At 41.7% G+C, this 27,560-nt stretch overlaps 4 protein-coding genes across 7 annotated transcripts; 2 read left to right on the forward strand and 2 right to left on the reverse strand.

Annotated features, from left to right (window-relative positions):
* Positions 1 to 784: 784 nt before the first annotated feature.
* Positions 785 to 3,049, reverse strand: mipa (major intrinsic protein of lens fiber a). The gene is made up of 4 exons (XM_034589796.1): positions 2,231 to 3,049; positions 1,881 to 2,045; positions 1,705 to 1,785; positions 785 to 1,605 (listed from the first exon to the last, which is right to left on the reverse strand). Exons 1-4 carry the CDS (start codon positions 2,588 to 2,590, stop codon positions 1,420 to 1,422), a joined length of 792 nt encoding a protein of 263 aa, XP_034445687.1. The 5' UTR covers positions 2,591 to 3,049; the 3' UTR covers positions 785 to 1,419.
* A 3,137-nt stretch (positions 3,050 to 6,186) lies between these two features.
* Positions 6,187 to 10,139, reverse strand: ptges3a (prostaglandin E synthase 3a (cytosolic)). 2 transcript variants are annotated; one of them, XM_034589799.1, is made up of 8 exons: positions 9,944 to 10,139; positions 8,941 to 9,054; positions 7,707 to 7,776; positions 7,515 to 7,613; positions 7,237 to 7,326; positions 7,092 to 7,136; positions 6,921 to 6,942; positions 6,187 to 6,801 (listed from the first exon to the last, which is right to left on the reverse strand). In XM_034589799.1, coding segments are annotated over exons 1-8 (444 nt in total). In that variant the 5' UTR covers positions 9,946 to 10,139; the 3' UTR covers positions 6,187 to 6,799. The 2 variants fall into 2 exon arrangements, with proteins under 2 accessions (XP_034445690.1, XP_034445689.1); XM_034589798.1 differs by having other exon boundaries at positions 6,921 to 6,945; positions 9,944 to 10,135.
* dtx3 (deltex E3 ubiquitin ligase 3) lies at positions 9,296 to 21,031 on the forward strand. Of its 3 annotated transcripts, XM_034589795.1 has the most exons (5): positions 9,296 to 9,542; positions 12,501 to 12,503; positions 16,641 to 17,443; positions 18,319 to 18,536; positions 19,089 to 21,031. In XM_034589795.1, the coding sequence occupies exons 3-5, from the start codon at positions 16,655 to 16,657 to the stop codon at positions 19,162 to 19,164; spliced, it is 1,083 nt and encodes a 360-aa protein (XP_034445686.1). In that variant the 5' UTR covers positions 9,296 to 9,542; positions 12,501 to 12,503; positions 16,641 to 16,654; the 3' UTR covers positions 19,165 to 21,031. The 3 variants fall into 3 exon arrangements, with proteins under 3 accessions (XP_034445686.1, XP_034445685.1, XP_034445684.1); XM_034589794.1 differs by lacking the exon at positions 12,501 to 12,503 and having other exon boundaries at positions 9,296 to 9,693; XM_034589793.1 differs by lacking the exons at positions 9,296 to 9,542; positions 12,501 to 12,503 and adding an exon at positions 15,244 to 16,166.
* A 1,597-nt stretch (positions 21,032 to 22,628) lies between these two features.
* On the forward strand, positions 22,629 to 26,402 carry LOC117764925 (probable E3 ubiquitin-protein ligase DTX3). Its single transcript, XM_034591092.1, has 3 exons — positions 22,629 to 23,010; positions 24,650 to 24,867; positions 25,299 to 26,402. The coding sequence occupies exons 1-3, from the start codon at positions 22,660 to 22,662 to the stop codon at positions 25,375 to 25,377; spliced, it is 648 nt and encodes a 215-aa protein (XP_034446983.1). The 5' UTR covers positions 22,629 to 22,659; the 3' UTR covers positions 25,378 to 26,402.
* Positions 26,403 to 27,560: the final 1,158 nt, after the last annotated feature.

A 27,560-nucleotide genomic window follows, 5' to 3' on the forward strand; every position in this document is an offset into this window, starting at 1 on the left:
CACTCTGTCATTTCTAACCTGGATGTTGATGTAACAGAGACGCCTCGGTTGTGTCAAACAACACAATTCAACTGGAAAACACGTGTTCGTCATGACAGCTTGTCAGGTTTGCTCGCTTTGTTTTCTTCCATGGCAGACACGCAAAAGTAAAAAGCAAACCAACTATCACACACCTGTACATGAATCTCGAAAGCTTCAAGGACAAAATCCTGTCAGAAGGTAATTTTAAAATGTAGCCCAACACAAATACTGGATAAGTCGTCTCAATTTTGGTAAAAGCCTGATTTCCCACCTACAAAGCAATGTGCCACAGCTTTCAAGTTTTTGTAAATGTACCTTCATTGAAGACTGAGGAAAGAAGACCAGATGGTTGAGTCGTTATTTTAGTATAAATATGAATGTGTGTGTGCTTCACTAGATGAGACACAAACTGTGAACGGAATGAATTTGGCTTTAAGATGAATTATCTGCATCTGATATAAAAAGGGGGATCTCTCTAAAAAGAATGTGGATTAAACTTCTGCAGTATCAGTGAGGGTTTGGAAAAGGAAACATCTTTCCCAAAAATATTTTGCATGATAAATCTAAAATAATAGTAATAATAATAGTAATAATAATAATAATGATAATCTTGATACAAACAAAGTATTGTGGCAATGAAAAGTGAAAAATAAATGATCCATTAAAACATGCACACAAGCATACACATGCACACAGACATGCATGCACACTCACTCTGGGTTTCTCTCTCTCGCTCACACACACGCACACACACACACACACACACACACACACACATACAACTAAAAAAAAAAGTGAGCCAAATAAATACTGTTAAAGTACAATACATACATGTAATTTACCCAAAGTTCATGAAACAAAAAAAAACGATGGGCGAGATCACACCGGATCAAAATGGAAAAGCATGCAGAAGTCCACTGCTCTACTGTAGCTTCACTCCTAGCAGACTACGAAATAGAGAGGAAAAAAAGAGAGAGAATGGGAAGGATAGAGGGAGAAGCCCCTGTCCTGAGCAGTTACAGCCAGGAAGTGACTGACTGACCCACACCGCAGGGCACAGGGTGCTTCCTTCAGTGGCAAGTCTTCTTCTAACCCTCCATCTTTTGTCCTGCAGTCCAAGGGAGGAGGAGGAGGAGGGAGGAGGGAGGAGGAAGGGTGAGTAGGTGCGAAATCAGGAGAGAAGGTCGGGGCTGTGGGTGCCCCTTGGATATAATTCAGTTGTGGGTGCACAATTAGGAGTTCGGGATACGTGTTAGCATTTGTGTAGACGCTGAGGAGGTATGTGTGCAGAGACGCTGAACAGGCCGAGGATGGACCGGGAACTGAGGGTGCGGAGTGAGATGTTATGGGTGAGGGATGTGTGGGGAGGGGTCAGAAAGCCAATCTTCTACTCGGGACTTATAGAGCTTGTGTCTTGAGCTCGATGGGCTCTCCCCTGGTCTCCTGCTGGCCCTCAGCCTCTGGGGGTCGGATGCCCTTCAGCGTGGCAAGCCTCTCGGAGAGGCCTCGCATACGGGGGAACAGCATAAAGTCATACAGCAGCGCACCCAGGGCTCCACCGATCATGGGACCCACCCAGTACACCTACAAATTACAGAAATTGTCAGGGATACTGAAAATGTCACATTACTATGGTTTAAAAGAGTTATATGTATAAAATATTTACAAATATGATCCTCTTACCCAGTGGTTGACAAAATTCCTGACCAGCACAGCGGGGGCGAAGGACCTTGCTGGGTTCATTCCTGCTCCAGTGTAGTACATCTAAGTCAAAGACAGAGAGAGCAGTTCATGTGATGCAGGACTATGTTGGACCGCGAAAACTGTCGTAAACTTCTAGACTGAAGGTTGTTTCTTACCCCGAGAAGATGCCCCATGAGCACAGAGAAGCCGATGGCGAGGGCAGCAGAGCCCAGACGTCCGTTGCGCCTCTCATCAGTCACAGCAAAGATGCAGACAACAAGCTGCAGGGTGAGGAAGACTTCCATGGTGGTGGCCATGCCCAGACTGATGCCTGGCTGCAGCTGGAGGATGAGAAGGGTGAAGAAAGCCGGATTAATACCATGATACAATTGTCGTACATCTTAATGTGCCTTCCTTGTCATGTTTTAGACTCATACTGTAAATTTAAAATGTCATGAAAAACTCCAGAGTAGGAATCACTCTGCTTACTTCTGGTAATGGACAGAGAGTATTCTGGTAAACTTACCGTGTTGAGTGCCAGGTTTCCCCTCATGTTGCTGGGTGTGACCCCATACAGCACGGCAGCACCAGCCATTGCTCCGAGACACTGGGCTATGATGTAGAAGAAGGCACGGAACAGGGACATCTGGGAGCCAATCAGGTAGGCAAAGGTAACGGCTGGGTTAATGTGACCTCCGCTGATGTGGCCAATGGACTGGATGAGGGTGGCAGCCGCCAGCCCAAAGCAAAATGAAACATGGAGGACATTAAGCGGCCCGGTGGTCCAGCGGAGGGCTGCCCCCAGCCCAAAGAATACGAAGAACATGGTGCCATAGAACTCGGCAAACACCGCCCGCCAGAACGACATAGATCTGAACTCCCACATGGTGCAAAAAGGTCAAAAAACAACCTCTGAGCGATGGAGGGATGAGAAGTCAAAAGATGAACGAACTAATCAACTAAAAGGAGATGCCTCTCATGCACAGAAAAGACTGTTGGAGGTCAAAGAACATAAATCAAATGACAAAAATCCGCCCTCAAACAGACACCGCGTCTCTAAAGCTAGATGCAATAACACGTAAACTGCTCAACATGCAACTGTCATGTAACCTACTGAATTCTGATTTCTGTCATAGAGAGCTCCTGAGTGGAGCAGCACGCCAGTCTCTGTGCATCTATGTGCCAGCCCCGCTGGTCGTTAGTAGAAGAACATGGATAGACAAACGTTAAGCATGTCCTGCAGACATTCAGCCTCTTTACCAGAGCAGGGGAGCTCAGAGGCCTTTTTATAACACCCCAGGGCAGGAGTAGCCCCGCTGATCCCAGGGGAGGAGCCAGTGCACAATACTCCAAATCAAAAACAAAATCAGTTAACCCTTCTCCCGCCCTGACCTCTGTCGGTTCACTCTGAATCCAGATTAACAGGTTGCAATTTTTATAAGGTGCAGAAATATTTAACGGGGAGCTTGACAATTACTTAAACTCATTGACGTGATAATGCTCTAAAAACACTGCACTTGCTTAGTTTAAAAGGTTTTCATGAAATGAGGACTTGTGGAGATGTGGTTGGTGTAGTAATACATCTTCCATTCACACTGGGGGATTTCCAGCTTTTCAGGGGTTCAGCTACACCTCTGGAGATGGGAGGTGAAGATCTAGTCCCTAAATACCACAAACCTGTTTGAAGCACTAACACAAAGTTGTAGAAAATCCCTTTCATAACACCTCTGACTGAAAACTTCCCTTATCAAACCTGAAAAAAGAAAAGCAGTGGCCTTGTGGTGGGCAGCACCTTTGAGCTGGTAGGAGTGGAAGTGCAGTGGTAGTTTTTTTGTTTCTATTAATTTTGATATTGGTGCACACAAAACATAAATACAATTACAACCTCAATCTTTAACTTATTCTCCATCATCGTCCTTTCATTGTCTCCCTCGAAATGTACAATCAAACATTCACTCTAATCGAAACTGTGATCGCCAAAGCACGAGCACTTTCTCTACTTGTGCTCTGGATTGGTACAAATTAGGTTCTGTGGCGGCAGAACTGATTAGGCCAGACGTTTACATTGTGTGCGCTGGGTGGGTTTGGAGGCTCAGATCGGATAAAGCGGTGGAAAATCCAGGGTCGGGGAGGAAGAGGGGAGAGCAGGGCCGGGGCATTGAGCTTCTTCACTGGAGCATCATGCTGACCAGGGCAGCCAGAGGGGCGGCCGCTGCACCTCTGAAAGGATCATGCTGACCTCACTGCTTTTTCTCCTTTATGCATGGAAACAAAACGCTGGCACCGACAGTTTCTGCTGGTTTCTATGATCTGTTTGTCTAGTTGCCACTGTTGAATCTCTGAGTTCACTTTTCCATGGTGTAGTGTAGCTCTGTACACACACACACACACACACACACAGGCATATATATTTGGCCTCCGCACCGTAGAAACTCCAGAGAGTTACTTTGGAATAGCATTAGGAGAATTTAGCAGAGAATGTATGCAGTTCGGACGTTGCCTGCGCTTCACACATACATACAACGCTGAAAGGGCCAATGCACACCTTCAGAAATACAGTGGACAGGTGCCTAGAAGACAAAGCACATGCAGGTGAGAGAAGAGGAATCCCGCACATTGTCATGTACTTGCAATTTACACGTAATAAAGTTTTTTTTGCAAATACAGGACAGTGTGCTGGATTTCTCTTCTCACACATACCTACATACATTTGTAAATCTCACGGCAGCCTGACGATTGGCTGTTTTTTCCACCTCAATTAGGGAAAACGCGGTGAAAAGAATCTACCGCTATCAGGACAGCAGCGGTTGCTACTAATTAAAACTGTCACTTTTTCTTCAAAAGATCATGTTGATCCAATCCTGAACGTTTATTAGTTTGCCAGATGATGCATCGCTATTGTCACGAGTGTTATGTCCTTCTCATGACTCCGTCCATCAGTGGTAAGCCAGCTTTTGTGTGTTTAAGCCCACAGTTTGGTTTTACATGGGAGAAGGTGCTTGCATTGTATTTTTTCGGACTGCTGACTCCTACACAACATGCAGCCCCAAAACATTTCACAGTGCAGTAGAGGCTCTGGCCTGCACTGGCCACACGGCGGTGAAAACATTAAAGAACATGACAATCTCATTTCAGGAAACTTTGAAACACCAGATCATATACATTCATTTCATCGTTAATAATCTCTGGTTGTCATGGCTTTGAATAATCTCTGGCCTTTACTGACTGAATTAGTTTTAATAGCAGATAAGATGTAATATTAGGAGATATTTCCTTTAACATACAGCAGTTGTCATGTTTTGAAAGATTGCACATGGCGGACTATCAAGCTTCCATTTCCCCCCTGAAAGGCCCGTGGAAGTATTAGAGAGTTGTTAGATCACAGGGCTGTGAAGCTTTAGCACTACGCAGTGGTTACGTAGTGACATTTCACATCTGCTCCAGCTTAATGCAAAACTCGCACGTTCAGTAGCAGCTGTAACTGTTCCTCCTTGTTTCATACTGGCCTCGAGGACATTCTGTTCTTTGGCAACAGATGAAGCACAAAGTCCGAAGTCTCCATCAATGTGACAGAATCCTTATGTTCATCTGATTAGAGGCTTCAACTCGCTGATCAAATCAAGTGTTTATTTTCCACCACTTGACTAATGTTATTCAAACCAATGAGACATCATATTAGCTTGGATTAATCTTAGTAAAGATTTTCTGAGACATTGGAATTGTAATTATTTAACAGCCAATATGGACATAGTGAGTATTATAATAAAAATATTTCAATGTACATATGGGCAGGTCAGTGTCCTGATGGTAATTCTCACATTAGTGAATATTCATCCCTTCCCAAATTAATTTAGTTTTGGAAATTCACACATGCATCTTTTACCTTGATATGATGCTATTGCACATATTATAATCAGTTTGTTTACACTCAGTTTGTCAAATCATTTTCTACCTGACAATTTAGTATTTTGTTATATGTGAGGTGGAGTGCTCACATAAGCCCCTTGGACTTTCCTTCTCTCTCCTCAACCTCCACTGTATATTTTGTATCTGTCATCTTCTGTGTAAATAAATACATTTTTGAAAAATGAAAAAGTGATAGGTCAATACTGAAACCTTGTGTTCAACAATCTGAAGCAGTTTATTCGAAATGTATGCTTGAACTCCCCCAGCATAAAACAAACTCAAAAGTGTTCAACACAGGTTGAAACAAAGACAAAAAAGCCTCAAAAGCTTAGTCCTAGTGTATGTGACATTTACAACCTACACTATTTTAACTACTTGGGAATTTTTGGGTAACTACATAGGATACTACATAGGATTTCTGCCTTCTATGCAATATGCTTCTGGAAGAAAATTAACTTGTGTACCTGTGACAATGTGCAATGTTTGGTACACTGACACACTGAAAAACTCACCTTCTCAACAGGTGCTATATGAAAAGTTTGAAACACTCTTCTACCATAATCTCAACACAACTGTTGCACAAGCATATCTGTTTATTATTCTAAATGCTGAAATATGATGAAAACCTGATTTTGTTTAATATTTTCAGATCCTGGCATACATTGGAAAATCCATCACAAGCAGAACTCAGGTTTTGTTTTAAATTAACAAACATTATAAGTGCAATTTACAATACAAACATTAAAGGGGGAAAAAATCTGTCATTAAAAAAATCTACTTTTTTTTTTTGGAAAATAGGCATTTTGAGTTGTTTTCCTTTCTTCATTAGAAATCACAATGATCAATACTTAACCCGACATCGCAAATAAAAAGAGAAGGTGTAAGACATCAGCACATCCCATTAAAGTCATTTAACAATAACATTTTCATTTGAACAGAATTGTCCATGCAGAACAGAACAGCAAAGCACAGCACTGTATGTCGCTACGGATCTCTGTGCATGTCTGTATCCAACAGTCACTCCTAGTCACTCCTTGAGCGGCTTCGCTTTGGAAACAGCGAGGAGAGATGACGTTTCTTCTCCAACGTGGTTGCCAACTCGTGCCCAGTCTCTCTCCTCAACAGACTTACAACTTGCTTTGTTTACTAGTGCCGTGGCTTTCGTATTCACCTACTCAAGGTCGGGAATTTCTGGAACAGAGAGAAAAAAAAAATGTGACGTGTGTCAACGGTATTATAATTTAATCTAATAATTGACGTATTACAGCCGATTAAAAATTTTCTTACAGCTCATTTGGTATAGTACTTACATTCATCTTCACCGTCTGGAGACTGCTGCAACAAAAAGCAGAAGTAACAATTACAATTCTTCCTAAACGTCTTTATATCATAAATGTCACTTGATTAAAATACACCGCTCACTGTAATACATAATACAAACCATATAAAAAATGTAATATATGTGTAACAAAATTATTTACCTCATCTAAATCACATAGATCATCTCCTTCCATGCAGTTCATCATCTAGAGAAACCCACATAAGAGACAGCAATCAGTTTGTCAGCCCTAAAGTACATCTGGACATACTCACACTTGACGCACTGGGCATATTGTATGTGCTTACCTCTGAGAATTTGTCATATCTCGACAAATCCTCATCCGAGTCATCTTCCCAGTCTTTCCAGTTACTGAAATCCACACTCAGCCAGTTGCACTAAGAGATGATAGATTCAAATGTTTGAGCAAGGCGATATTTGAGATGTACCCACTTTACTCCAGCTGACATTTACAAGGTGTACAGATAGGGGGCATTCTATACTTAGAATTGGTGTGCAACAAATCGAAACCTGAAAGTTGACAAATACCTGTGGATCCACAAGTCTTTTAATGGCAGAAAGTTACCTTCGGCTTGTCTTCGGTGAGTCGTGGCCATGCTTTCCCACCCTCTGCTTTTCGTAAACAACACAACACAGACCTGCCAGTGCGTCTGTATTTGGATCCCTGAAGGGAACAGAAAGAGTGTGATGAAGGTTTTAAAACAGATACAACACATGGTAGAGCTACAACTATGACTACAAGTGACAAAAAACTAACTTTGGGGTCGATCTCTGCGAAAAGGTCCAACGTATTTTCGTGCTTGATTTTATCTGCTCCAGCGACACAGCTGTTAGACGAAATGAAAAAGGAAACCTGATATTTCACATTCAACTGCCAACAACTGAAGACAACAATTCTGTTCATACACTATTACACATTCAGTAAATGGAGCTGGGATAGAGCACAAATAAAGATGTATTTTCCACCTAACAAAAAGCCATAGTACAACATCTGAACATTAACTGTGAAGCAGAGCAAAGTTATAGTGGTTTTAGTAGAGGTATGTTCAGGTCGCTCTCCAAAGTCCGGAGAATTAGGGCCAAACTTTATCTGCAGTTTCCCTTTCACACATGCACAAGGGAGCGAGAGGTTCTCTGAACAGAAACATTCACAACAGCAACAAATCCTCCGCATTACTCAGGCGAGGGGTGGTGCAGACGGGTGCAGCAGACAGAGGCAGGAAGTAACGTAGATCCGGAGAAAGTACGGAGATTCTCCGGAGTTCAGTGCATGTCTGAAAGCAGCTTTAGTGTGTTTTTGCTCCATGCTCACTTAGTTGCTTGGTGTTGAAATTGTGTTTGTTTTAGGTAAAAATTATTTTCATTAGCTTTTAGCCAAGTTTCTTCCTGTTAAGTGGGTATGCTACATGTATACGTGGCTACATGTTTAGCATGCCTTACAATGGTGTTTGTCGCGAGATGTGACGCTGCCCCCGGGACCTCGGGCTGTCTCCATTCAAAAACAGATCTTTTTTTGTTTTTACTGCATTTTGATGTTTGATCTACACCATAAAAGAAGGTGTATGTGCAGCTTCACACCAACATTCATCTGCTAAAGGGGGAAATGTTATCTGTGCACACTTTAAATCTCTGCTTAAGACCAGATGATTTTATGACATCACAAGTCTGGAACCTAATTTGAGTCCTTTTGCAAATGTATCAAGTGTGATGTGGAAACTTGAAACTTCCTAGGAACCCACACACAAATAATGGACTTACGAACCCATATACATATACATATATAGGGTCTGGAATTTTCAAATAAAGGATAATGAGTAAATGTGTGTGAAAGAAAACTGCAGATTAGGTAGGAGATGTTTTGTGGGGGGAAACGTGTCAGACACAAACGATTAAAAGCAGGTTTTTACGTCCAAAATATCTCTGGGGTGATTCTTAAAATAATTCAGAGAAACCGATAAGTGGTCAGTTAATGTGTAATCAATGCTACTTACCAAAAATCTATTTTTGACTTGTCGAACCGCACCTTCACCTCCTTGCTGTCCTCCACGCAGAACTCTACAAAAACACAGTCCCGTCTGTCGTACCACTTAGCTGCTGCAGGCTGCCTGATGACAAAGAGGAGAGAGAGAGGGTCTAAGTGACATGGGGACAATCTTACATCATCCACGATTCAGCCTGATCTGACAGAGCAGGGCTGTGTGTGTTGGGTGTGTAATGCTCATATTCTGCTCTAGTGATCCACGTTCACAGGGTGTGCAGTTCATCTCAGGTCACGCTTGATGATGGGACGCTTCACTCATTCATTCAAGAAGAGCCCGAGAGCCTGTTCAGCACCCATCATTGTTTGATCTAATAACTAGTGTTGTGTGAGAAAAACACTTTAACACGATACGCCCTAATCAAAATGGTGGATCCTCCTATACTACATTACAGATAGTAGACATATACCACAGCAACAATTAGATTAATGCAATTAGAGAGTCGGGACAAGGCTTCATCCGCAGTGAGGTCTATAGTTATACAGATGGGAGCCATGGTTTGGAGATATACATCCATTCGTAGTGGGACAGCTTGTGTTAGAAGACATGTTCTCGCCGGTGAGCACCTCTGGGTAAAAACGAAAGCTAACGCAAGCTTTCGTTTCCCCGGCTAATCATGACACCGGGCTTTTCCACTGCTAGCATTACCCCCGTCACGTTGGTTGGCATTAGCCTGCTAGCCAACGTTACCTCAGCCAACGCAAGGTACGTAAACAAAACGAGTATGTCGACTTGTGGCGGTGACACTTTGCGATGTGCTGGAGGTAATTTAGCTGTGGGTGTATTTTTTCTTTTTTTTAAACGACGTGCTGTGCCTTTTTAGTCCGGCACTCGCCGAGGCTAACTCGTGTGCTAGCTCCTCTGGCTAACGTTAGCAGGCGGATCCACTACGCTGCAGCAAAGACGTGTTTGCTGGTTAGCGACGAGCGTTCGCGAGCACGCAGTGAGCACTTACATCTTCACCGTTCCGGGGGATGGAGGTCTCTCTTCGGTCCACGATATGGATTAACAGCGTTAGCAGGCTGCAGCTAAAAGATCTGTGAAGCCGCGTTAGTCGAGTTAGCTCACTGACGTTTACACCGACACATGTATCGCGTGCTTTCGTCGTCCTCCCGTGACGTGAAGTGGTTTCACGCCGCGTGCGTGAGACGCGACCACGAGAGCCAGAAAACCATCAGAGGCAGATTTTCAGTGAATGGAGAGACACGTGTAAGACATTTGTAATAATGTGATTGTACCAGGTTCATCACTCAAAGAACCACGCACGTTAGCAGAGGAGGAATAAAGTGAATGTAAGAGAACACAGGTCCCAGGTTTACTGCATCATCTGGGTCTGGGAACTTTGATAGATCACACTTCCCTTTCGAACATTTGTAAGATATATGGCCTGCCACTCATAACTGTATCATGAGACTTTCTTATATCATGTATAATATATAGTTCTTATAATATGTCCATGGTCCCACTGAAGTACATCAACTATATTCATCCTCCTCCAGACTTGTAGAGGTGTCAACAAATATATAGTTTTAAGGCCATAACTAGTTTAAAATTGGAAATTGACTTTTGCATGAATAACACTTAGGAAAACATTAATCAGGTCCATGTGGTGGAATGATTTACAGGATGTCCGCACTCAAAGCAATGATGATGATGATAATAATAATAATAATAATAATTTAGTTACAAAACAACTATATCAAATCGAGTGGAGCCAATTACAAACAAAGCCATGGAACATAAAATACCAAGATAAAGTGAATATGATTGGCCTAATCTCAGGTTGGTTGTGATACAACCCAACAACATATTAAATATTCAATATTTGATGTTTTCCTATTTAAGAAGGGATTTAAAAGACACCAGGGATGCAGCACGTCTTATTGTCCACAACCAAGAGGCTCTAGCAGAAAAGGCCATGGTGTCCTTTGGTCATTAACTTGGGAAGGCCCAGGCACATATAGGGAGTCAATAAAACCTTAATGTACTTCAAATAATTTGATGCTCTAAGCATAGTTAATATTCGTTGGCCACTTACTGTATTGTTTTGTCAAGTTGCTTCTATTTTTTACTGATTCAAGTTTTAAATGTACTGAGAGCCTGTAGGACTATAGGCATTTTATTTCATTACAGGAGTAGTATAAGACTGGAACCAGCTAGTATTTTCATTCAAAGCATCTAACAATTATTTCATTTTAATAACTGTTTAATTGACTTTATAAAATGTCCTACAATTGTGAAAAAGCCCAAATTATTCTCGGAATCCCTTAAATTCCCATATTCTATTTTTTTTTCCTGCCAGATGTGATTAATATAATATAGCTATTAATAGCTGCTGGTGTTTTCCATGTGTTTTTTCATGTGGACCAAAGCATTCAAGTATCAGAAAATGAAATGGAAAATGACTGGTAACTTTAGAGGAAAACATGGAGGCTCTCCAGCTGACGTCACTGTGGGAGCAGCTTCAAGCTGTTGGACTGTACCACCGCGTGTATCACCACTGTGAGGCAGTGAGTGAGAAAATGGAAAGAGCAGCCTCATCTGCTAAGTGGGAAATGTTACCTGGGAATTGAGCCACAAATAACACAGGTGGTAGCTTAGGTAGAAGAACAATCTTCTACATGAGCGGCAGTGTGTGAATCAGAGAGAAGGGCACATTAGAAAAGCTTGGTGCAGAGGAAAGATGGATGCTCTGCAGGTTACTGATGACAAATAACCTGTCTGTGTTTCCAACTTTGATCACTTTGTGCTGGACATTTGTCTTTTCAAGAACAAGAGAAATGACACACAGCAGATGCAGGGCTGGAGAAGTTCATAAAAGATATTTTTTGTTGGCAATAGGAAGGGCTGTGGTTAGAGTTTACAATTAAACAGCGAGAAGTGGATATCCTGTCTGGTGGTGAGAAAGATAACATTCGGCAGGAAGGTCCGGGTTTATTCCATTCCCTCGTATTTCTTTTTAGTGTCAGCTGTGGATATTATAGACTGAAAAGCAAACCAAAGTAGCAGCACCGGTCTCTAGACCTAGTTACTGTATCTCCACCAAGGACGTTGTGTTTTCAACAGTGTTTGTTTATTTGACAGTTTGCTGGATTACACAAAAACTACTCAACCGTTTTCCATGAGATTTTGCACAGCGGTGGGACATGACTCACAAGAACCCGGTACATTTTTATGCAAATCTGCATCAGGGGACAGATCCAGGACATTTTTTTACCACCTTCCTTTGGGAGGTAGAGCAATTTTCAAAAATTTAATGGAATAATTTGTTTTTTTTATGAAAATAGCAGACTGTTTTTTGTGTGTGCAATTTTGTGCAGATTCAATAAAAAATCCAGATCTAGTGAATGTAAAAGTGGTTTTATAAAGGGACTGTTTGGAGGAGGTATGTGCTCCACTGAGTGCTATTCTACTTGGGCCAATATCTTCCTGTAATCCATTTGACATTGAAAAACTTGTATAGTATTCACCTTATAACGACTTCCCTGATATCAATGATACCACTCATAGAGTTGGTCAAGTGTCATTTAAAACTCTGGCTGTGCAAAAAGGATCAGTTTGACAGAACTTAAAATGGCTTAACGGCAAACAAAATCAATGACTGGAGGAAATGTGTTCCTTAAACATTGAACTATGAGGAAATACAGAATTATGTGTGTTTATACTGTACAGATGTGAGAGGGTTTGTTCACGTGATCACTACTGTTGTAAACTGTTGGTAATCCGACATATGTACCTTTTCAAACAGAAAAATATCTACTTTCTAAGATCAATTACTAATTCTTTAATTTCTAACAAATAACAAATAGTTTGATCGGTTCTACTAATAATTAAGAAGGAAAAATAGAACAGCTGCTCTGGTTTTGCTGCACGCTCCATTGTTCCAGCCTTGTATTAAAAACAAATTAAAATTCCAAGATAGAATTTTACATGATAACTTTCCTACTAAAATGATTTACTTGATTGCATTTGATAATGGGACATATTTCCTTTAAATAGCAGTTAAACAAGGCTGTGATGATGCAGCCAGACACAAATCCGGGAGCAGCTCCACATGCAATGAATAATGGAACAGCCCCGTAGATCACAGCCATGGGAGCTTTACCAGGATATGACTTCATATTCTGAGTCACAGCTGGATCTACATTCGTGTAAAACTCATCTGACAAAACATCTGAAAAAAAAAAAAGAAAACAGTTAGCGAGCCCACAGTCAGTCACTGATTTGGTTTCACTAAGCGTCAAATGATGAGAACATTTCACATTGTGATGCTGGTGATGAAGATGTTGACTTTATTGTCCAAAATCTGTAGAATAGTAATATAGAATTAGCTTTAGGTTTGCTTTTTCCTCTGGGTTTGGCTACAATGACACAAATTAGTGTTAAAGTTTGAGTTAGCCATAGTGATGGAGAAAATAAGATCAAAAATATGATAATCTGAAATGAACTTGTAAATGTGGAATAAAATGTGTAAACAAAGGCTGCAAACTCCTCAGCAGTCTTAACATTATTTAAATTGAAGGCTTTGGTGAGTAAGGCCATCACATATTAGATTTCAACAGAGGTTAGCTGAAGAAGTTCAGACCAAGAAAGAAGCAGATGATATGAAAAACTACATGACACATACTCGTTAAATTCAAATAGATATTGTTGTTTGCGTGATGTTGCTGGCCTCAGTTCTGCCAGCAAAGCGATCTAAAGTTCGCCGGGGCCAACTGTCACAAATCCTGAATCTAACCAAAAAACAAAATAGGCAGAGAGATTATATCATAGTTTCAGTGAAAGCTCTGGTGGAGCCTCCTGCACTGGTGGTGCAGACTGGAGAGGACCTCTAACCTTCCTGATGTCCTTGTGTCCGCAATGTTTTCTAATGGAGAGAAGAAAACAGATTTTCACTTCTTTTTTTTTATTGAAACTTTGAAACACGAGGTGTAATGATGAAGCTGTTATGAATCAGGCTCCTGGAATTCTTCTAATTTTTGTTTTCATTCATGTATCAGTGTGGACATACAGTTAGTTATTTGATTGTATAGCATATTGCAGCAGTGGGTATATATGTATCTGTTGAAGAAAGTTAAAATGTCTTCTGTTATGTGATGTGCAGCAACTGTCACCTGTTTGAGTAAAACCCAGGTGCACAGCCTCTAGTGAAAAGCAGCAGGGTGGAGACTGTGTTTCTACACACACCATGTTCCTGTGTGTTTCCAGTATTTTATTGGTACAGCCCATCAGACCTTGTTTGCTCCCACCCTAATTTTCTAGTGCATTTGTCGGTTTTGTTTGCTCATTTCAAATATCTGTGTGGAAAAAGCAGTTGACAGTTGCCATTTATTAAATGATCTCCTGGGGCCATTTGCACAAACTAGTCTTCACATGGTCCTAACGTCTAAGTTGGCCTTGAAAGAAAAATAAATGAATGACTGCAATTATTGGAAATTACTTTCTAGATCAGAGGTTAACATGTGATGAATGCAACTCTCAATTATCAGACCTGAGAGAACTGAAACAACAACCTGGACTGCAAACCACTGCAATTTATCAAGTACAGAAAGTTGCAAAAAGTAAAATTTGCTGATAATATGCTTGTTTGAGGATTAATTCATTTTTTGGGGGGCATTTGACTTGAAAGTTGGTTAAATGATTGCTAAGAAATAAAAGAAAGATGGCTACGATTTAGTAAGATAAGATAATCCTCTATTAGTTCTACAATGGGCAAAGCAGCAAAGAGGACAGTCAAAAAATAGACATTAGTAAAGCAAGGATAAATGAAAATGCAATATAAAGGAAAATATAATGTAATATAATATTTGTTCTATCTATCTATCTATCTATCTATCTCTCTCTCTGTCTATCTGTCTCTGTCTGTCTGTCTGTCTAGTTTAGTGACAGATTACAATGTATTTAACAATATGTTTGTTGTTACACTTCAATATGTTTAATAATAATAATACTAATAATAACGAAAATAAGAATTCATTTTATTTATATGGCATTTAAATCAATGCTCAAATACAACTTAAAAATACAGAGAGCAAATAAAAACAAATAACCCAAAATATGAAATACACATAATAATCACACATTAAAAGCAGTAGTGGGTTTATTAGTGAGATGTGTCTTTGATTCCATTATTACTATTATTATTATCATTATGATTATGATTATTTAGCTGAGTATTATCAATGACCTCATCAGTCAGTGTGTGTGACAGACAGCTTCATTTGCATCTTAACTGAATGAGTGGGTCTCTTCTCCGTGGTGTGTAGGATGGTCTCTTGTTTGCATTGGCGTGTGTCGAGCACTGTGTGACTGTTAAAGCTGTTAATCACGACTAAAAGTATGATTCACACACACGCACACAGCACACACACACAACACACACACACAGCACACACACACACACGCAGCCAATCGTGTCAGCTCAGTGACGAACTTCCTGGTCACATTTTCTCGTAAGTCCCAGTCGCCTTGTTGACGGCTGTGTTTGCTCCTGGTCTCCGGCCGGGAGGAGGAGGACGCGGACCTACGGAGAGACAGTTAGAGGAGACGGGAGCAGGAGCTGAGTCTGGACGGAGCCGAGCTGTCACACATCGGCAGCTTTGTGTCGGCGGGCTCCGGTTTTTAGCTCCAAGGACGCGCCGAGGAAAGCAAACACAGACTGGGGCGGGCAGCGGGGGACGAGGGGCAGGGTTCGGATGGCGTGTATCGTCAGCCAGGGGAGTGCTGCCGGAGGACTAATGAGACGCGAGCAGGGGGTAGGTTCGTGTATCATGTCTTGACTGGAAAACAGCAACTACCCGCGGATAAACTGCAGCAGCACGTCAGAGAGACAGAGAGAGGCCTCCTGTGATGGAGCAGCGTGCGCTGTAATCCGCACCTCAGTCCTCAGCAGCGACCGGCGACGGCAAAGGGTGAGGTGTCCGAGAGAAAAGCTCTTATCGTAGCGTTGACATGAAATGCATCCGAGGCTGAGGCTGGGCTAGAAATCTGTGAATCCCCCTTCTTCTTCTTCGCACGCCGCTGCTGCTGGTGCGGAGCATGGCTGAGGCTCGGCGTGTTTATCACCGAGCAGCAGTGATCGCAGCGTCTGTTCCAGCCCTTCAGCTTCTCCTCTTCCTCTCTCCCTCTCCTCCACAGGACGCTCTTTTCGCGATTGAAGGGATTTATGGGATCGCAAGGTAACCACCCGACCGCCTCACGTGAAGAAGTGTCACCCCTGTGCTCTTGCGTATAGGGGATTTTCGTGTTTTTTGCGCGAATAACGGGGCTCCAGCTCCCTTTGTTTACAGTGTGCATTTCTGAACAGCTGACACTGACGCGCTGCAGCCACCGCAAACAGCTGTAGAGACATCAGGTCTACTCTGTCATCATGCACAGACACACTGCAAACTAAACATCTGGAAGAGGAGTCTTGTTGTGTGTTGTTTTTTTTTAATTTGCATTGCCTGGAAGGTTATAGGCTGCATGGGAAATAAATGAAAACCGATCACAGCCCTGCAGAAACAATAACACTCTTGTGGTCATGTTTGAGCAACCTCCCAACCTCCCATAATGCATTTCAAAACAGCATTATACAATAACACAAGTGAACACACCAATTGTGTTTGTGTGAATACCTGTTTGATGACTTTTGTGTGTCTCTCTCTGTGCAGTTTCCTCTGATGAGATGAGTGTGCGTGCTGGCCAGGGCAGTGATGAGGTGCTGGTTTCACAGGCGGTGTGGGATTACCTGGCTGCGGCCGGGCGGCCCTGGCTCATTGACTTCCAGCACAAGCAGGGGATGAGCGCTGGCATCATTAGGCGAGGAGAGAGGGGGGGCTGCTGCGCCGTGAGGCTGCAGCCGGTGGATGGCTTCAGGACTGCCGGAGCCGGGGTGATGGATGGACCCATCTCCAGTGAGACGCGGAAAGCCTTCATTGACTTATGCCGCTGTGCCCGCAAAGAGATGAGCAAACAGGAGGGGGGACACAAGAGGAAGAGGGTTCTGCTGCCCTGCGTGGGAGTTCTGGAGCCCAACGGCGAGGGGAGCCTGCTCCAGCCTCCGCCGCCCCAGCCTCGACGCTCCCAGAGACAGCAGCAGAGGTTCAGGAAGCCTGCTGATGAGGAGGCCTGCGCCATGCTTCACGAGGCCACCCAGAGGAAGGACGCGGACTCTGGCTTGGCTTCCCATGGTGAGGCCGAGGACAACAATACTTGTTCAATCTGCATGGGGGACATAGTGGAGAAGACCACCCTGGAGAGGTGCGGCCATTCGTTCTGTCGCTCTTGCCTGGATCAAGCCTTTAAGGTGAAGAAAGCTTGTCCTGTGTGTCGACTGGTGTACGGCCAGTTGATCGGGAACCAGCCTGCCAATGGTTCCATGATCGTAGAGAGAGATCCGGATCTGGAGATTGCTGGCCATGAAGGCTATGGGTGTATCTGCATCATCTACAGCTTCCCTCCGGGCCTACAGGCGGTGAGCATGTGCACAGGAATAGATTTTACCTCTTCTTTTTAATTTTGTGTAAATTTGTATTGATCTATTTGTAAACAAGACTTCAAAACAGCATCTGAACATTTCACCTCTCTCAAATTAATTGACAGACCTTGCAATTGATGGGAAAACATTCTAAAAATGTCAGTTTTCTGATGATGTTTAATAATTTCATATAAGTAATATTTGTAAAACCCTAAAACAGGTCAAGTCACTACTATTTTCATTTTAATAACAAACTCCTCAAATACTCGAGTTTAGCTCAGATTTATATGGTGAAAATGAATGGTGTTTTCTCAATGCTACTTCATTGGCACTCTAACCTTCAATTCATCCTTTTACATTTAACACCTTCTGTCAAAAATGCAGCATCCAACATTTCCTGTAATGCAACCAAGTATCCAGTATCAGTATCTTTTCTTTAGATACTACCTGTTAAACATAAACATCCTTTTAAACTCCTTGTGCCCAGTTTGTATGCAGACTTTCTGTTGTAGCTGTGTAATTTTCAAACCCAAGAAGACCTGATAAATTCAACATGGTTTCAGTTCTCATACTTGCAAAATATCCTCCCCACACACGGCATTATGAAATAAGTATTACTGCTCCCGATGAGCAAACTGACCTTTACGTATAAAATCAGGAATTCCCTCGCATAGTGCTAGGTCTGTATGCTCCAAATACGTCAGATGTAGCTCTTGCTCTTTTTGAAGGATCTTCTGTATGAAACTGCTACACTACTCACAAAAGCATGTAGCGAACAGTTAAAACACAAGACACCAAACTACAGACCCACAACTGTTTTAAAAGTCATTTATGCTTCTTAATAATTATCCCGATCCTTTTATCGCCTGCAGCCGGAACACCCAAACCCTGGAGTTCGGTACCCAGGAACAGACCGTGTGGCCTACCTCCCTGACAGCCCCGAGGGGAACCGTGTGCTGGGCCTGCTGCGCCGGGCCTTCGAACAGCGCCTTATCTTCACCATCGGTACCTCCATGACTACGGGCATGCAAAATGTCATCACCTGGAATGACATTCACCACAAGACCTCAATATGGGGTGGGCCCCGCTGGTATGTATGGGCTTTTAGTTGTAATTCTCCTTTTGGTAATAATTTCTGCAACTTTTTCTGAGATGTGAACTGAGAATGAAAGAACTGTTGTTTATAGCAAATCCTCACTAGTAACGGCCCTTATCACCAAAAGTTCTCAAATCTCGTTGTCTTTCTTCATTGTTGTCTTCTACGTGAGTGACACCTCTTTTTCAATTTGATATATTTCTATTATTCCAGTTTTACATGGTAAAAGAAATGTGTTAGAAACGCCACCAACGCCCCTGCTTTCTCGCTGTAAAATTTAGGGACATTTTGCTGCTGTGCTCTCTCATGGGCTCACTTGCACATTTCACCAGGGAGCTGGCAGGAAAGGTCTGGAAAATGTCCAGAGCAACTGACTCAGACATTTGCATTGTCACATACAGCCCCTTTGGAAAAAATGTTTGCCCCATCATGACTGACAGTTCCTGGCAAAGAAATGCTTTCTCTTGATGTCCTTGGCTTGATGGCGCGATCGCTGTCCGAGCTCATAAAGATGCACTGATGGCTTTTTTTTATTGTTCCTGACAGTTTTGGCTACCCAGACCCCACCTATATGGTACGAGTGACGGAGGAGCTCAGAGAGAAAGGCATCACAGCGGACTGACGACGACAGACTCTTCCAGGACTTTGTGCGACTTTCTGAGTGTCCTTGTCCTTGCGGCGGACATGACTCGGCTCCAGGTTGTGCTCTGAGACGGTCCGTCCTTCGCAGGATGGCCTAAGTCGAGGCCCTCAGCAGACGAGCGTCTAATGCTGCAGCAGAGCCCACATCACTCCGCTAGCTGTTCCTCTGTTTGTTCACTTTCCTCCGAATTAGGCTTAACCCTGTGCTACATGTGGACGAAAATACTTTGAGTGCAGTGCATTCTTGTATTACACAATCCTCTACCTGTCACATTTGGCAATAGGAATCTGATGCACTTATTTAAGAGCATTGTGGGGAGTAGGAATTCACAATACTTATATATTATTTAGGAAATCTAAGTTTAATGTTATCAGGACAGTTTATGTTATATTAATGTTTATTTCTACTCTGGGGATTACTTTGTTTCTTACAAGCACACATTCTGGGAATTATCTCCTCCAGAATTGTCTGTTGAGTACGTCTCTTTTTTTTTATTGTTACTAATTACTTGTTGCAAGGATCATGTGGCAGAGTAGAGCTGCTTGAATCGAAAGAATTCCTTTTCTGAAGTTATTGCAATCTAAAGCACTCAAGAGGCACTTTGGTACGGCAGTCTGTTTTAAAGTAGGAGTAGGAGTCGCGGTTTTTTGCTTCCTCTGTGTGGAAGAGTGCTCGGAGCAAACAGGTTAATGCAGCCATCAGCTAAAAGCTCGGTGACTACAAGTTGATGTCAATTTGCTTGGAACTCTTCATTTGCGTGTGATCTCCATTTCCCCCCCCCTTCATTGTTACCTAAATCGGAAGAATGTTAAACACTGTCTCGATGCAGCACCTTTTATTACATGTATTAGGACTGCCGCCTGTTTTTAGTTTTTTTGCCGGTGGGCATCTCTGTTTTTCAAGATGTCTCCAAGGTGTTGAGTCCATTACCTCCGTTGTTAGTAATGTGCTCATCTAATTACCAGATTTAAAACGATGTCAAATGTAAAAGGGCATATAGACCACTCAAACCAAATCGAAGGCACAACCGCTCTTTAAATATCCATGCCTCCGTCCCTGTCAAACTGGGAGATCTGCCTGCTAATGTTCCCATTTGAAAACATGTTGATCTGAATAGCTAACCTACAGTGAAACAATAATGGAGAAAAAAAAAAAAACGATGACGTGGGAACAATTGATCTGACTTAGGGTGGGTGGAATACTGATTTTGTTGTGCCTTTCTTATATTCACTTTGGATAAAAATCAAAGCATGATGTTACTAATGAATGGTAAGCAGTTTGGGCACATCTTGGTGTTATTTGATAGGTTCGCAGCATTATGTTTGTAGCTGTACTATCTGGCTTTAGGTACAAGTACTACACGGTTCCTGAGAATATGTAAACTAGTGTGTATAAAATTAGCTTCTCCTTAAACATAAACATTATTGTAGTCCAAATGCTGAAGAAACCCTCAGACAGATAACGCTGTGTGTCTCAAAGTGCTTTGTTAAGTACAGTAACCTGCTTGGCTAGTGGTAAATTTGTCATTAATTTGACCGGTCGGATCCATAAATCAAATACCCTTTCTTATTATGTTTTCATCCCCTTTTGTATTTTAGTTAAGGGACCAACTGAACTATTTTTGGGACACAGGATTGTAGTTTACTAAAGCTACTGTGCAAACATTTCTATGCATAACATGACCGAGGAGGAGGATGGATCATAGAGAGATTACACTCATTACAAATCGATTGTTGAAGAAAAGTTTGAGTTTTGCTTTTCTAATTGTGTTGATTGGTACTTTGTTGATATTCAGAATAATGTGCTTTACATTTTAATACTTGAATAAAAAGTTATGTTTGGGTTTGTGTTGGAATATTCAGCGTCAGCCCCCCAAATAAATTAGGTGCATTGTGAGCATATTAAATTCTCTGTCCGTTTGGAATGAGTTCAGGTTGTCGCCTCATCAGGATTTGATCTATAGTTATGCTGTTGCATCAAAGACTATAATAACACCAAAATATGGAATTCTGCTGATGTGTTTTCTACCATGTAGTTGATAACATAGTGACTGATGAGTGGACAGAGCTTCAAAATACCTCAAATACACATTTAATGTTATTTTGCACCACAACTACATTTACAAATTGGTCTCAATGTGTTTACTGTACGCTTGTGAAGAACATTTTTAAATATTCATGGCTCTACGATCCACCTTATTTGGTATGCAATTGTAACTGATGATGATTTTGGGGTGTGCCGTGCACAACTGAGGATGATCACAAGGTTTTATACTAACAACTTATTACTGAATTATTCAGAGACACTCTTCACCACTGGCAGGCTACCTCTTCATTTCAACTTGGCTGACTGAAGAATTGGAGATACCACGTACTTGTTAATTTTAAATTTGTATCAGTTTCCTAAAATCACTTTTTCTGTTAGGAAACACCGAGAAGAGTTGAGTTTGTTTTGAGACGCTTTTCTTCATAAGGAAATCCTTTGGTCAACATTTTCATAATTAAAAGTTATACTTGGATGAGCATCACTTTCCACATGAATAAGTGTGGGGAACCTTGTTTGCCCTTTCCAATATTATGACATCGTAACTAGATCTTTCTATTTATTGATACAGGTTCCATCACATGGACAGTTTTACAAACAATGAAAGATAAGATACTGCTCCTCATCCTGATTTTTTTCCCCCTCTTTCATACATCAGGTTATTGATTGATAAATGAAATAAATTGTGGTGACATTATACAGTTGGTATACATATTGTATAGATTAACTTATAGTTGCACATTCAGATTGTTAGGGACTCATTTTTATTTTTGAAAAATAACAGCTGCACTCTCATTAAGTTAAGCAAAGGTATCAAGATCACAAAGTAAAGATATATATATATATATATATATAATTAAATTAGCCAATTTTATTTATCTTTGAATAAGACCAGGACTTTACTCTCTATATTTATAGAGACTTATTTGTGATTAAATTGGCGTACAATTTTGTTCAAGTAATATGACTTTTATAATTAAATTACAACTTTATTCCCACAATATTATCACTTTTTTGTCTTTTAATTAGCCTACGACTTTATTGTACTAATATTATGATTTGTTCTCATAAAATTAGGACTTGCTCTCGTAATATTGTGACCTTTGGTAATTAAATTAGCCAATTTTATTTATTTTCAAACAACGCCAGGACTTTACTCTCATGGCTTATTTGTGATTAAATGAACCTACATTTTTATTCTAGTAAAATTATGCGTTTATTAAATGACAACTTCGTTCCCATCATATTATGCCTCCTGCTGGTTTCTCTAGTTCCAATGTCCGTCTCTAACTTCCAACCCGTTCTAATGGGGCTCTCTCTAGCGCCACCTAGTGTTGTTAGTCAGATGATTTAGGGATAGAGTTGGTTTCTGGGAAGCACACTGCCTTTAATGTTTTGCTGACGTCACACGACTCCGGAAAACTTGTTTACATGCGCACGCGGAAGCAGCTCGCAGTGCTTGTGGCGTCACAGCCGGAAGAAAAGAAGATGGAAAACACCAGAAACAAGAAGAAGAAGAGTTCGGAGGACTGCGCCATTTGTTTGGACCAGATTCAGGAGGAGAAGACGCTGGCGTGTCGTCACTCTTTCTGCGCCCATTGCATCGACCAAGTCTTCAGGGTGAAGCCCGCGTGTCCGATCTGCAACACCTATCACGGCGCGTACACGGGGACCCAGCCGCGGGGCACGATGGCGGTGACGCGCAGCTGGCAGCGGCTGCCCGGGTACGAGCACTGCGGCTGCATCATCATTCAGTACAGTTTCCCTGGGGGGATCCAAGGGGTGAGGAGACTGACGGTGATCACACATGGAAACCACATGCAAGTTACACCACTGTACTCGCGTCTTACTTTCAGTACTACATGTGTACTCCAGGGGGCGCTGTATGACGTCAAAGCCCTGCGTGCACACACACCCACACACACACCCCATCTCGATTTGAGGTATCATGACTCAACTAACCATCATGCCCCTCTGGGATTTCCTCCTTATGCTCAGTGTCGTGCAAACAAACCAACTGTTCTTAGACAGTCACGTTTAAAACCTCCCGTAGGTTGGTGTTTGAAGAGGAGCATTCTCTGTTGCCATAGTAACATTGTAGCAGAGGACACAATGTGCCTTTTATCTGGATTTGCCCACCACATGTAGTAAAATACTTACAAATCATGTCAGTAATGTTTTTTTTTTACTATTTACTTGCTGCATATATATTTATTCATTCGCCACTGTATTTATTTTATTATTCAGTATTTATTCCTCTGCTGCTACCTGGTCCTGATCATATCTTCTTCATTCACCTTAACTGTACATCATTTCTGTCTTTATTACTTACCTCAGTGCACTCCGATCACTTTAATCATTCAGTATTTATCTAACAATCATTTCTCCCAGCTGTTATCCTGTTCACAGTTCTTTTACAGTCATATACACTACTCTCACTTTATATTTTCAGTAAACTGCACTGATTTTTAACTGTCTGTGGACATGGCACTGATGTCATCATTGTTTTCTTTCTTGTTTTGTGTCTTGACATTCTCTATGTGCCTTAGATTTGCCCTCCGCGGACAAATACAGTTGTTTAGAATTTGAATTAGGATTTACAAATTGTAGTCTTGTAATTCATACAGTTGAATGCGTAAATGTGGGCACCTCCAGGCAAATTACATATTTGGTAGATTCGTGAAGTGAAAAGGAGTAAATACAACCCCTGCAACAAAAGGGATTTTATACTTTTTACTTCGTAAGCCATGTCAGCACTTAGTAACTCCCCCTTTGCCAACGGTTAAGCATGGGGATAGATATATTATGCTTTGGGGTTGTGTAGCAGCCAGGGGCACAGGGAGGAATGGATTCACTGGATGTGAATGTCCTGAAGTAAGTTAAGAAAGGAAAACTGATAAAGATTCTGGCTTGTTTATATGAAATCCCCCAATTTAAGAAACACAAGCTGAAACTTCTGGAGCAGCCCTCGCTGTCCTCTGACATGAACATCACTTCAAACTTGTGGGTGGATCTCAAACATGCTGTGTGGACAAGACGCTCTTAAAACCGTCAGATGTAAAGTGATCTGTAGGAGGAGTGGGTGCACAAATATAACAGACAAACAAAAAACTCACCAACATCCAGCAGAGAAAAGTGAAAGGCAGTGTGAGGTGATAAGGTTTTGATGTTGTGTAACACTGATGACGCCTTAAAATTGATAAGGAAAAGGCTTCCTGGGCCTCAGTACAGTATCAAAGCCGTTTTATTCATCAGATATGAGTGCCCGCACAACACAAAAAAAAGATGCCTCGTTTGGCTGCTTGTAGGGAGACATGAGAAGGAGCATCACCGTCTTCAGTGTCAGTGAGCATCAGTGTCTTGGTCATGAAAACACGAGTTATCACAATAACCGATGCTTTGTTGTTTCACCATGTTACAGCCCGAGCACCCAAATCCTGGGGTGCATTACAGCGGCACCGATCGTACAGCCTACCTGCCAGCCTGCAAGGAGGGAGAGAAGGTGGCGAGGCTGCTGAAGAAAGCGTTCGACCGGAGACTCATCTTCACCATCGGACAATCTGCCACCACGGGCCTCAACAACGTCATCACCTGGAACGACGTTCACCACAAGACCAGCACGACCGGCGGCCCACAATGGTATAACCCCTCACTGCTGTAGAAGAACCACTCCTTTCGCCTGCGGGTGTCTTGTTGGCTGTAATACGGGGTTTATGTTCGTCTAATTAGATGTTGTGAGTGTGTCTCTGAACCAGAAGTCATGCTAACCCATCTGGTAGATGTTGAGGTATTTCAGAAGAAAGGAGAAAACTTTAAACTCCAGGTGATCAACAAAGTGAATTGGATTAATCCTCTGCACCATGGAGTCAGGCAAAAACATTTTCATGACCCAGTGTTTTCTTTAGAATCAGGACATTCTCTAACCAATCCTTTTTCCAAAACCGATTTAGCTGGACCGATTTAAACTCAAACTAAAGATGCATTGAGGTAAAAGGAAGAGAGCAGTTTTTTGGTTGCAGAGGAGGAATCACTACATTGCTTTTGATTGCTTGTGTTTCTTGTGTTTTCAGTTTTGGATATCCAGACCCAGCATATCTGTTCAGGGTTCAAGAGGAGCTTCGTCTTCAAGGAGTGACAGAGGATAACTAATGGATGAAGACGTTAATTGTTCACCTAGATTTATTATTGCTGCGTATTATGACAAGTGTGCACTTTTACATTCCTCCACAGGGATCTTGATCAGCGACACTTTAAGGATGTTTTTCTCTGCAAGGTGTTTGAATTTAATTAATGGATGCGAGACATGGAGGATCACGGCTTTCCCCAAAGATTTTAAATGTTCCTTTCGACTTACTATGCAAAAATGACTTTAAGCACAGCCTGTACAAGTACTTAACCTAAACAAGATTATAGAGTACTAGGTCAGGGACTATACTGCTCATCATCAGATGAATGTTCTTATTTGCTATTGTCACAATGTCACACAAAAGCACAGATCTGGTGCCTTGTATTTTTCAAAATAATCTTTACTTTATATCTGTTTGAGTATAATTTGCTAAAGTTATTGTTTTTATAGGTATTTTCTATGACAATGTTTCTTTGTGACACATTTGCTTAAAAACATCTTCAATTGGAATTAAAGTGTTTAAGTCTTGTTTTATTTTCACTTATGCCTGATTGAACACAGGATGCATCCATCAGGAAACATACTGTGTTGATAGAAGTGTCCCACGAAGAGAGAATCAAACAAACAAAGCGTCAGGAGAATTCACTGGTCCACTCGTGTCCATTTTCATTTAGTATCTTACCCCCTGTGGTCCACTAGAGGGCGCTGCTCTCCTCAGAGAAGTCTGTGTGCTTGGTATGCAGCCGTATCTTCATCCCAAAGCCACAGCACCTCCCAAACCTCATCGCCCAAAGTCAGTGAGAGGAGCAGATGATGAGTCATGTGTTTCCATGGTGCTCGGGGCAGTTTTGACTGTTGTGTACAATGAGAGAAAGGATGTCAGCCTGTGTTTGACCACATTCAACCGATCTTCACTGGATGTGTGACTGAAGTGTGAACACTGTAAATGATGAGCATTTGACATCATTCACGTGTCTGTGTGTTAAATGTGTAACAAGTGTGTCACAGTAGCAATCCGCAACACCAATAAACCTGGAGATATTGCATGTAGAGTCTAATAAGACCAGCCCACTCCAGATAAAAAGCTTTAACACTTCAAAAACTACAAGATTTCAAAGATAACAAAAAGTCCTGTGGCCTGTTAAAAGCTCAAGTGAAGTGTTGAGGTGAAAGTATGTGGAAGTGGTTGAATTCCACATGTGGTGATAGAACATTCTGTACATTTATCATTTATTTTGATGGGGAAATGCTTATTTCAGAAAGTATGATATATATTGGAAAATGTAAGAAATCCAATAACATAACAAATGTTTAAGCATGTATAAAAAAAAATGTTATATAACTATAAATGCTCACAGTAGAGCACATACCAAAGTCCAACAGTCCCCTTATACAACCACATTTATCCAGATCAATTTCAGTCCCCTAAACATGCCTGATTTTTTTGATGTTGAAAATCTCTCAGAGGGAAAAATAATTGTGGATCCGGATCTACACCAAAATGCAATGGGTTCCTTGCTGATCCAAACTGCATCCTTAAAACAAACTTCAAGTTTTGTGGAAATAGGTTCTGTAGTTTTTGCATAATCCTTCTAACAAACAAACACTGGTGAAAACATAACCTCCTTGGCTGAGGAAATAAGAAACTATCAAGAATATTTCAACCTTATAAGAACATATGGTTGGTTTGTCTGATCTCAGGTGTCTCTATATGCAGCAAAGCTTGACACACATGCTCTGTTTTCTGCTTCTCTCTCCTCTGGTCTCTCCAGTTACTAATAAAAACCAATCATAAGCAGAGGATTTTTTTTCTCTGTGATAAATCACAGATTTATGGGATAGAAACAACAACCTTTAACCTATATTTCTATCAGAACGAGTGCACATGTGACGAGGCGGAGTCATCAGGCTCGACCTCCTCAGCGCTCTGATGTTAAAGGGGCTGGGGGACTTTCTGTGGCCTGTAGAATCCGAGGGCATCTGCTGCTCTCACAAAGCAGACCAGGACCCATCTGGTCAAATGTACCACCACCGCCCTCACTGCCCCACCTCCCCCCTTCCCGCATTTCCCCCTATAATTCATCAGTCCAATCCATTCCTCATCACCATTTATTCTTGTCTTTGTTGAGCCTTTATCGTTTAAATATGAATATATATGATATATGAATAATGTTTTGTGTAAGTGCACAGAACATACAGCATCAAC

This window comes from Hippoglossus hippoglossus, chromosome 7 (genome assembly GCF_009819705.1).
Source record: "Hippoglossus hippoglossus isolate fHipHip1 chromosome 7, fHipHip1.pri, whole genome shotgun sequence".
Taxonomy (NCBI): Eukaryota; Metazoa; Chordata; class Actinopteri; order Pleuronectiformes; family Pleuronectidae; genus Hippoglossus; species Hippoglossus hippoglossus.